Source organism: Impatiens glandulifera, chromosome 6, assembly GCF_907164915.1.
Source record: "Impatiens glandulifera chromosome 6, dImpGla2.1, whole genome shotgun sequence".
NCBI lineage: Eukaryota > Viridiplantae > Streptophyta > Magnoliopsida > Ericales > Balsaminaceae > Impatiens > Impatiens glandulifera.
Genome location: NC_061867.1, coordinates 47,757,349 through 47,768,386, shown reverse-complemented (window position 1 = coordinate 47,768,386; position 11,038 = coordinate 47,757,349). Strand labels below are relative to the sequence as shown.

The 11,038-nt window shown below is 32.3% G+C and overlaps 1 protein-coding gene across 2 annotated transcripts; it reads right to left on the bottom strand.

Moving 5' to 3' along the window:
- Nucleotides 1-1,504: 1,504 nt before the first annotated feature.
- On the bottom strand, nucleotides 1,505-5,299 carry LOC124941964 (myosin-binding protein 1-like). Of its 2 annotated transcripts, none has more exons than XM_047482355.1 (4): nucleotides 4,925-5,299; nucleotides 3,221-4,210; nucleotides 2,806-2,904; nucleotides 1,505-2,447 (listed from the first exon to the last, which is right to left on the bottom strand). In XM_047482355.1, exons 2-4 carry the CDS (start codon nucleotides 4,119-4,121, stop codon nucleotides 1,681-1,683), a joined length of 1,767 nt encoding a protein of 588 aa, XP_047338311.1. In that variant the 5' UTR covers nucleotides 4,122-4,210; nucleotides 4,925-5,299; the 3' UTR covers nucleotides 1,505-1,680. The 2 variants fall into 2 exon arrangements, with proteins under 2 accessions (XP_047338311.1, XP_047338312.1); XM_047482356.1 differs by having other exon boundaries at nucleotides 1,505-2,435; nucleotides 4,925-5,298.
- Nucleotides 5,300-11,038: the final 5,739 nt, after the last annotated feature.

Here is an 11,038-nt window from a genome sequence, read left to right as displayed (position 1 = left end):
TTTGTATTTTGATATTTGTTTTGGTTTTGTCTGCAATAATAAAAATTGCATGTTCATTTCTCGACTATCACATCTCAGCTCGAAAACCTAGCTGATAATGAGTTTGTCATCATGAAAAAAAAGAAGTGTTCAATGTTGAATACTCATTAATCATGAATATCTCAATGTTGAAACTTCTAAATATTAAATATTCTTTACAGAAGCTTTATAGATCATGAATGTAGACAAATACTAAGAAGGTGAACAAATGTATTGTCTCAAGACTATCAACTTATTTTAAGACAAAACGCTACACAATCAAAGACACCCAAAAATAATAATCTTAGAATTATATGCTCACACCCAAAAAAAATTCTTAGAACTATATGCTCACACCCAAAAAAAAATCTTAGAACTATATGCTCACATTCCAACATATTTGAAAATCAAATTCTCTAACACACAAGAAAAAGAAAAACTAACTGAGAAATCAAGGTTTTGATAGGAAGCTTTGTGCAAATTACATACAAGCTTCCATTGATGGAGAGTAGAAAAATATTAATGTATGTACATCTGCTCTTCTGCTTCTTTAACTTCTCACCAATCCAGCCCTCTGATAGCCTGAAACATCAAAGACTAAATTTATATATATTGTTGATCATCAAGTTAAATATCTTTTTTTGTATGAATTTAGTTTTGAAAAGTTAAAGCTTGCTTATATAAGATTGTAAGACAAAATTAGAGAAAGATCCTCATATAAGGGCAAATAATCTTCAAGAAACAACACAAATAACCTATGAAGAATCAACACAAAGATCGGCGAACTCTCTCACAAATCTTGTAGTGATTAAGCTGATACCCATCAGTCCCAACCATTCCAAAGAAACAGAATCACTCATTCAGACCATATTCTTGATTATTATTGTTATTTTAAATAACAATTAAAAAGGCAGGGAGTAGAGGATGAAAACAATGGGAAAAAAAATAAGCTTTTTCCATTGAACTTGGACAAAAAGTTCATTTTATCGATTCAGTTGGCTGTTGACTCATTTTTATCTAATTCAGAACAATGTCCATCAAATAAACTCATTTGAAGCATCAAAACAATTCTTTGATTGATGGTTTTCTAAACAAGATTGTCGAAAAACGATGTTCCATCATCATCATATAGACCATCTGGATGGAAATGAAATAAACAACTGCGTCTTAAAAGAGGGTTTGGATTGACTCAGACGAACTTGAGAAAAAGTAACCACCATTGATATAACCCTGAGACCTTTAGTCTCTTAGGTAAGACCCATTGCCACTTAAAAGTATACATTGCTTTTTCCGAGTTTTTTTTTTTAGTTTTTGTTCGTTCATTCTAATGCCTGGACTTCTTCCTTAACAGATGGTTATATTTCTACATTTGACTCGAGTCACGCGAAATTGTGTTTATAGTAGATTTTTATTAATTTCTTTTCAAAAAAAAAAAACTGTTTGGAATACCTACCTATATGGAACCCTCAAGCTTAAGGGAATGAAAAGCATGGAAAATATTAACTAATTTGTTTTTGTGATATGCATTTATTTAACATCTGGAGTAAAAAGTAGATAATATACCTGAGAATCAACAGAGGATTTCTAACTGTTGGATTCTTCCAAACCTCGACCTTAAATAATTCCACATGAGTTGTCAATCCACTATCATCTCTACAAATATTAAGACAAAGGCTCATCATTATCCAACTCTGAAACATCGCCGAACCTATTTTTGTAATACTCAAGCTCTTCTTCGAGATCTTGAACCTCTTTTTCCTTATCCGTAAGAAGATCATTCGTCCTATTAAGAGCCTCCACATCATACTCGGCTTGTTCTTCCATAACTCGAATACATTGCAATGCCTCCATTTGAACCGCTGCCTTATCCTCCTGCAATTTTGTGATCATAGCCATTGCCTGATTAGTCGCAACAGCTGATGCATTCCTTTCCTCTTCTAGATCCCTGTATAAATTGTACATTAACTTCTTATCATGCTCGACTTGACGTTTCAACCTTTCAATCTCGGTTTCTCCTTCAATGTCGCTAACAACACTTCCATCTAGGGATAAATTGGATTCGTTTCTCTCAAGGGATATCCTCCTTTGCAGCATAGAGCTTGAAGAATCGAATTTTGATTCATCGCCAAGTCCAGAAAACCTGGGACTCATTTCGAATGGAGGTAAATCAAATCCTCGATTAGAAGACAATTGCGATAACATGAGCTTCAAATCTCCACTCATTCTTGAGGATTCTTTTTGAGATAATTGTTGTAGAAATTTTCCAGACATTTGTCTTCCCTTGCTACCAACAGCTAGCTTATAAGCACCACCAAAATCCAAATCATTTGGCAATGGTTGACTAGTTTCTCCTGCAATTGTATCAGTTCTAGCAACAGGACTATCTCTCAATTTAGAGATCTCTTCCATATCATCACCTGTTATGACAATTACAAAATCAACCCAGGTGATTATACATTTTCTTTCTTTGAAAACCAAGGTTTATTCCTGGAGAAAACCAACACGACCCCCCACAGTCATGGCCCTCTACTACTTTATTTGGAAACTCTTATTATTTCTGTTTCTATATCTGAATTTTGTCTAGGATTAAATTTAGTTTCCAAACATTTATGTATATGGAGACGTATTCAGATATATAAACAAAAACAACAAGTATTTCAAAATGGGGCAATTTCTAATATTTACAATGTCTGAAAAATCAGCCCAGGTCAGGAAATGACAATTTTCCAAGTTGAGCTAATTACAATGTCTAATTAATATTATAGGACAGCGGTATATAAGTATCACCTGCAACAGGGCTCACAATTGTTTCACTGCTCTTCCCAGGGCTACTTTGGATTGCACATATCACTCCATCTTCACTATCAACTTTTTTCTCCAATGCAGCTGTTCATAGGGATATGAACATTTGAAAAACATAGAAATAAATAAATCATGACATATAGTAGTATAAGACAGCCATATTGATGTAATGATGTAGGATGTAAATAAGAAATTTGAATAAAAAGAGAGAAGCTTCACACTAATTGATAATCCTTGCTAGAAAAACATCACCTCAAAAATGGTTGTTTTTTATAACCTTTAAAAATTATAAAATAGTATTATTGAAACCATGATATTTAAAGAAAACCAGACAAGCCTAAAGCATCGTCTCTTCCATTATGTAAGATGTCAAAATTTCAAAATAAGAAACACAACTTACATGAGGTAGTTACTTCCTCACAATGGGGTGCCAAGACGTCGGATGACAACTCGACCTCATCTGACAGTTTCAAGTTCCTTGTAGACTCATCTAATCCACGCCCAACTGTTGTATGTGATGCTATATGCGGGCTTCTAAGAGAAGAATCCTCAACATCAAGGGGCACTTCGGACTCAGACACAGAGTCGAGATGTATCAATTTTTCCGAGGTCAAATCACGAGGCGAAGTAATAATTCGAGGCTCCTCTTGCACGCGATGAATACCAGTTCCATCTTTTATACTGTTGGTTTCAGAGACAATAGCATTATCATCACCAATTTTATGAAACACATCTTCTGATTCAGTCTCGGATGTAATCTTCACCTTTGCGTTTTCCTCCATATGGGATAAAGGATCGTATTCCCTATATCTGCTATCACAGCAAGAACATCTTTTCCTTATCGAAAGACCATGTTCATACTCCTCAAAACGCTGATCCTCGTCAATCTCATAGATGGGCCCAACCCCCATTTTACCAACCAACAATCTATATGATTCAACATTGGAGTTATTTATAGCAAACGAAAAGAGGCAGTCCTCACACATTCCATGAACACCAGCGAGTTTATTGTGCATTCGGCAAAATACCATAGATGATATCTCCAATTTATGATTTCTACATATCAAATCCCAATAGAATTTTTTTTTTGCGTTGCCCAAAGAACGGTCAATTCTCGAGCATAGCAAGCATGGAACTTGCAACTTGCTGTAATAGGCAAATCTCGTTATTATATACGAGAAACAAGCATCAAGTAACAACATAAACATCAGCAACCATTCGAGAAACGCTGAAACCAAAGTTGAAATGATATCATGGCGACGTTCTCGTGATTCAACAGATGGGGTGTCTTTTTTAGCCATCCCCACAGCAGGAATAGCAAACTAAACCACAAGTCAAGCAGAAATGCCAGACCCTCTCAGTATACAATACCAACGAATATGCCTTGCCACTGTTATTAAAAAAAATTTAGACATGAGGAAATTCTTTGTCAGAAACCATAGGAAGAATTGATATGTTACAGAATTTTAGTATAAGTCGCAAGTACAACATGTGGTCAATTAACCTTAGATGATACAAAAATTCTGAAAGCTAAACTTAGTCAAAGACAGATTAAATTGGTAGTTTCTCATCTGGATTCGAATCCAGAAACCTAAACTATAAGTGTTTTCGACTAGATCCATTGGCATGGTTTACAGACCAATAAATTAACCTTGACATGATTTTCGAATTACAAAATTTTTTCTTGGCATGATTTTTGACCCAGAAAATTAGACTCAGTATCAAACTAGAACACCAACTCAACAAAATCTTTGCATTTCAATCTTCTTCCACAACTTCCTCTACCACTAGACTTATTTCTCCTCACACTTCTATAATAGATTTAGAACTTGCAATAAAAAGGCTATATAGTTCTCAACCAAGTTTAGTCTTTATCCTAAACCTCTCACACTTTCAAAGTTCCATTGATCACAAGAAATTAAAACAAACATAATTGCTTACATGAAACGATCCTGATACCATAAAAGAGTATAGAGGTAATGAAAATTGAAACCCAATTCAAATTAGAAACTAAAACAGGATTCAAATTGACATACATCATAAAATTCAAACGAAACCCATGATGAATAAGAAAAAGTAAGATCCCAATCAGAAGTTGAATTACCCAAATGATCCAAGAAATTCAGAATCTCAAAAAAATCAAGTCGCTAAAATATAAGTTGGAAGAGACTAATATAAGTCAATATTCGAACCCACAACCACCAAAGGCTGTTAGGTGACAGGACAATCAATAGAGAGGTAGATCATAGAAGAAGAACCTGAAGGCGTTGAATATTCTGAAAAAGGATGTAACCGCGCGTTTTGATCCTTGATCAGATTAGTGGGGTTAGGTCTTTGATATGGACAAAAAGGGAAGAATGCAGAAAGACGCCAATGGAGAAATTAGTTGTCTACAACTAGGAAAGGAGGAAACAACTACCGAAAGGCAACAAGAAGGCCCACCACCGCCATTTTCATCTTGTAATCTGTACAAATTTGCAGAAGGACAAAAAGATGCAATAATATATATAATAAAGTTGATGTCTTTGAATCGATTTTTCTCTTTCCCTAATAAAAGATTGGATCTTTAAAGCTGATTAAAATAAAACTGATGGCTATTTAATGACTAAGATGGTAACCTTTGAGTAATTGCTTGTTTATTTATTAAAAATAAAAGAGACTTCAATTCTTGTATGAAAAAATAAAAATTATGAATATCACTCGAAAACCAAGAAAAAATAAAACTGAATTGACAGGGTTTGATTTGTTTTTTAAACTATTTTAATTAAAATATTAGTTTGTAAACTAAAAGAAAAAAAAAAAGGATAGAAGAAAAATACTACAAGTCCACACAAGAAAGGAGAAGAAATATATTATTGAAATAGATTAGGATTTTCTAAAGTTTCCTAAAGAGAAAAAACTATCCAAATTGTGTTTTGACTTAAAAAATATTGCAAATTTATTTAATCATTTTTACATGAAAAGTGAGAACATTCAATTGATATATATCATAATGAAATATGTAGACCATTAACAAAAACAAAATATCTATTGAACTTTGAAAAAGTAAGGATGATAATTTAATTCTCATTAAATTTAAATAAGAGCTAGTTTAAATAATAAAAAAAATAATATCTAAAAAATTAAAATAAATCAATAATGATCTTGCATGAACAATTTATAAAAATAAAATTTCTAATAAAAAAGATAGAATGATCATACAGTTTGATGAGGGTCACTCCAAATACGAATTCATTTGAGTTTAAAAACGATATTTGTTGAAATAAAGTAAGTCGAATAAATCAATAAAATATTATCGGAAAAATCTTTACCAAATATTATGGATGACATTTTAAATTATCCTTAGCCGATGGTTGGTAAGCAACGTCGAAAAAGGTCCTACCCGATGATAATGTATCAAATATATATATGGTCAAAATAATGAAATTTTTTATACAAATCATGAGAAGATACCTGTAAGACGGTCTCCATATGAAAAACCAGTTTCAGTAATTTTTTATTGAATAAAATAAAAAATAACTCTAAAAATTATCCTGAATGACATTTTAAATTATTCTTAGCCGATGGTTGGTAAGCAACGTCGAAAAAGGTCCTACCAGATGATAATGTATCATATATATATGGTCACAATAATGAAAAAATATATACAAATCATGAGAGCAAGAAGACTTTTACCAATTGAGAGCGATTGGTATATGACCAATCGCTATAGGCCTATAACGATTGGTTTGGAGGTTAATAGTGATTGGTTTATCAATCACTACATGGTCTTTTTTTACTAATGAGAGGATACTTGTAAGAGGGTCTCGATATGAAAGACCAGTTTCAGTAATTTTTTATTGAATAAAATAAAAAATAACTTTGAATCCAATTATTTCACATTTATTGTTGTTAAGAAGGGACAAACACATACTAGAGAAGTTATCTTTAACACGATCAGATGGTATGAGTAGCAAACGACTCAACAACGGTTGATAGTATTATTTGGATTATAAAAATTTGAGACGAAAAATCTGACTCGACTAAACATGATGATGAACCGAACAAAGCACATCATTAACCCAAATCTAAGTGATGAAAAAAGAAACAAGACACCCTCCAATGCTAAAAAGGTAATTTGAGGGGCCAAGAAGAAACGACTATTCAATTTCTCTAGAGTTTTTTTTAGAGAGCGAAGAAACAAATTTCAAAAGTTGAAAATATGTGTTATATATTAGTTTAGACCATGCTTAATTTTATTTTATTGTAAACTAGTTTATTTTAGGATGTGTAATATTACTTTTGTTAGAAATCTTGTCTTGAAATAAATTACAGAAATATATATAAAATGTTGTACAAATAAATGAAATAAATAAAATATGTGAAGAACAATATCACCGAATAAATGGTTGATTTGAGGCATGTGCTTAGCACATTTCCCTTAAAACAGTTTCATCGTCTCTCGTTTGTGCTAGAACTTATCGCAGATGACTGTCTCCTATGGTACAACAAATCTAGTAATGATTTTGCACTAGAATCACTACACATCGAACTTGATCAATGTACCTGAACTATCACCGAGTTTCAACGGAAAATGTCGAGCAAAGAACTCGAAGAACACTCATAGAACAAGAAGAAAGCTTTTAAAATTCTAGAGTGAGAAAATATAAAGGATAAAGTGAGTTTTAAATTATATATGAGAGATTTTATATTGTTGAAAAGTTAAACAATTAAATAAAATTATCATTTGATCCAATGGTTGACATTGCTTACCTCTTCATTACATTACGTTTTTCTCTTCACTGGATGACAAAGGTCACATTTTAAATTGTGGAAATGGTGCGTGGAAGGTGACTAAAGGAGCAATAGATGTTGCTCGATGTCACAAAACGGGAACGTTATATACGAGTTTCTTAAATATTGGAAAGGAACTCAAGAAAGAAATACTAGAGTTGTTACACACTAATGTGTGGGGACCTGCACCGTTTCTTCTATTGGCGGATCACATTATTACATGACGTTTATAGATTATTAGACAAGAAAACTATGTGTTTACTTTATAAAAACAAGTCTGATGTATTTTGTTATTTTCAAGAAGTGGAAGGCTTTGGTTGAAAATAAAACAAATCAGAAGGTTAAGTGCTTGAAATCCGACAACGGAGGCGAGTACATCAATTCAAATTTCATAGAATATTGTGATGTGAATGGTGAAGAATGTTCCCCGAACATCTCGAGAGAATTGAGTAGCTGAATGGATGAATCGAATATTGAACGAGCATGCTAGAAGCATAAGATTGCATTTTGGGCTGCATAAAACCTTCTGGGCAGAAGCTATCAACACTGTTGCCTACTTGATAAACAAAGGACCCTTTATTCCTCTTGAGTTCAGAATTCTTGAAGAAGATGGAGCAATAAAAGGTAGGCCTTTCTTATTTTAAAGTATTTGATTGTTTATCATATGTTCATATTAATGAATGTTATAGGAGCAAGATTGATCCAAAGTCTAACAAATGGTTTTTTATTAGTTATGATGATATCAATTTTGGTTATCGTTTATGGGATAATCAAAATTGGAAGATTATTCATAGTACGAACGTTATCTTCAATAAACATGTTCTCTACAAAGATTGTGTTAGGAAGACATTAGATGGTGATTCTAAATTGGAAGAGACTGATACGATCGATTTGAGAGATTTTTCTGTTGAATATATACCGATTGTTGAAGAAGACTAATGTATTGATGAAGATGAAATCATTGAGAACGTGGCCCCATCGGCAAATCAGTAAACACCGGTTATATAGTTGAGAAGATCGTTATGAAATTGAAAATCAGTCGCTAATATGGATAAGAAGCAAAAACTTATGGGAGTTGAAACAAAAACTATTGTCTGTGATGATGGTGTGTTTGAAACAATCTTTCTTCCGTCTTGTTGGCAATTTGATAACAACTTATAGAAAGGTCTTTGCTATAATGATATCGTGTATGAGTTGCCTTTTTCTTTTGTGAAACAAGAGGGATTTATATACTTCTGCAAGTGTTTGAATCCCGCATTTTCAATTCCATCATGCAAGACCATTTCTATAGATTGTTATAACTTTTTCATCGAAGAAAAGCAAATATTGAAAGCTATTTTGAAACACTCTCTTTTTGAATTAGTTTGACAATTGATGCATGAACTTTCGGTCAAAACTTGAGCTATATGTGTCTTATCGCTCATTTTTATTGATGACATTTAGGTTCTGCATAGAAGGATCATTAGTTTTTGTCCTCTTGTTGGCCATTCTGGCCATTTGATATGATGAGGTGTTGAAAAGTATTTGATTGATTGGGAACTTAAGAATATTATGACTATGATTGTAGACAATGCTAGTTCTAATGATTTGACAGATGATTATTTGAGAATTAATTATTTGAGAAGAAGACTTAATCATTGGGAATCTAGTATTTTGGATGAAAATTTTCTACATATTCGTTGTATTGCTCATATCTTCAATTTGGTTGTAAATGATGGTTTGAAGGATATGTATTCATCTATAGTGAAAGTTTGCACTGTAGTGAGATATGTTAGATATTTTCCTATAAGACTTCAAATGTTTAAATCTTGTGTAGAAGAAGAGAAGATGGAAAATAAAATTCTTATTTGTTTGGATGTTGAAACAAGATGAAATTCAATATATTTGATGCTTGTGTGTGATGTGAAGTTTAAGAGGGAATTTGATAACTTGATATTTAAGGACTCATCTTGCTATAAGGAGATGATGAAGGTGGTTGGAGGTCTTAATGATGAGTATTGGAGAAGGGTTAGTCATTTTTCGCCAATTTTGAAGGTTTTTAAGACGCTACTTTGATGTAATCTGGTTATCGTTATGTCACCTGTAATAGTTGTGCACAAAGTGTATTTGTCATTGGTTTAGAGATCTCTAATTTGTGCAAAAATTATGATGAATGATGTAGAAAAATGGAACAACCAATGAAAGTGAAGTATGATAAGTATTGTGGTGACATTTTTAACATCAATTATTTTATATTTATCTCTATGTTACTTGATCCAAGGCATAAGATGCATATAGTTGATTGGGTTGTGCGTAATTGCTTTGATGATACTAAAAGCACAATCTTGAATTTGAATTTAAAGCTTCTTATTATTGATGAAATGTTCAAGCTCTACACTTCTTCAATGCTTCAAGAAAACAAGCAAACAAGTTCCTCTTCAAATATTGCATTGAAAAATAGGAATGAGAATCGTCAAAGGGAAATGATGATGAAGGATGTGCACAAAGTGTATTTGCCATTGGTTTAGAGATCTCTAATTTGTGCAAAAATGATGATGAAGGATGTAAAAAAATGGAACAACCAATGAAAGTGAAGTATGATAATTATTGTGGTGACATTCTTAACATCAATTATTTTATATTTATCTATATGTTACTTGATTCAAGGCATAAGATGCATCTAGTTGATTGGGTTGTGCGTAATTGCTTTGATGATACTAAAAGCACAATCTTGAATTTGAATTTAAAGCTTCTTATTGATGAAATGTTCAAGCTCTACACTTCTTCAATGCTTCAAGAAAACAAGCAAACAAGTTCCTCTTCAAATATTGCATTGAAAAATAGGAATGAGAATCGTCAAGGGGAAGTTATGATTTTTTCAAAGTTGTTGACTTCAAGGTTTCAAATGGAGGTTGGTTTTGATCATGCTCAAAGGAACAAATATGAGTTGGATAAGTATCTAGAAGAGCCGCTTGAGAATGATTGTGAGAGTTTTAATATTTTGTCTTGGTGGAGAATAATCAAAGGAGATTTCCTATTCTTGCAAAGATGGTCCGTAATGTACTTGTTATACCTATGACAATTGTTGCTTCTAAGTCGGCTTTCACTACTAGGTGTCACGTAATTAACTCATTTCGTACTTCTTTAACCCCCAAGAATAGTTGAGGCCCTTCTTTGTACCCAATATTGTGAACGTACAACAAAGGTTGTGGTAATTAAGGATAGTTTGGCATTATTGGAGCAACTTGAAAAAAGTTTAATCTTCTAATTATTTTATATAATTTTTAATTGATTAATATCTTTTTTAATTTACTAATATTGATATTTATAAGTTGTTCATTGTTGATTTTTATAGGAATGAAAAATTTAAATTCGGAGCAACCAAGCTTTAATTATAATTAATGACTAGAACTAGAAAAATTTCTAGGTACATCATCTTGTAATGTTTGATTGAATGAATCGTTGA

Excerpts from the sequence above, each read along its gene's own strand:
- LOC124941964 (XM_047482355.1), bottom strand. The coding sequence starts at position 4,121 with ATGGCTAAAAAAGACACCCCATCTGTTGAATCACGAGAACGTCGCCAT. Across the intron at positions 2,905-3,220 it reads TGAGGAAGTAACTACCTCAT|CTGCATTGGAGAAAAAAGTT; the intron begins GTAAGTTGTGTT and ends CCCTATGAACAG. Across the intron at positions 2,448-2,805 it reads AATTGTGAGCCCTGTTGCAG|TTGTCATAACAGGTGATGAT; the intron begins GTGATACTTATA and ends TTGATTTTGTAA.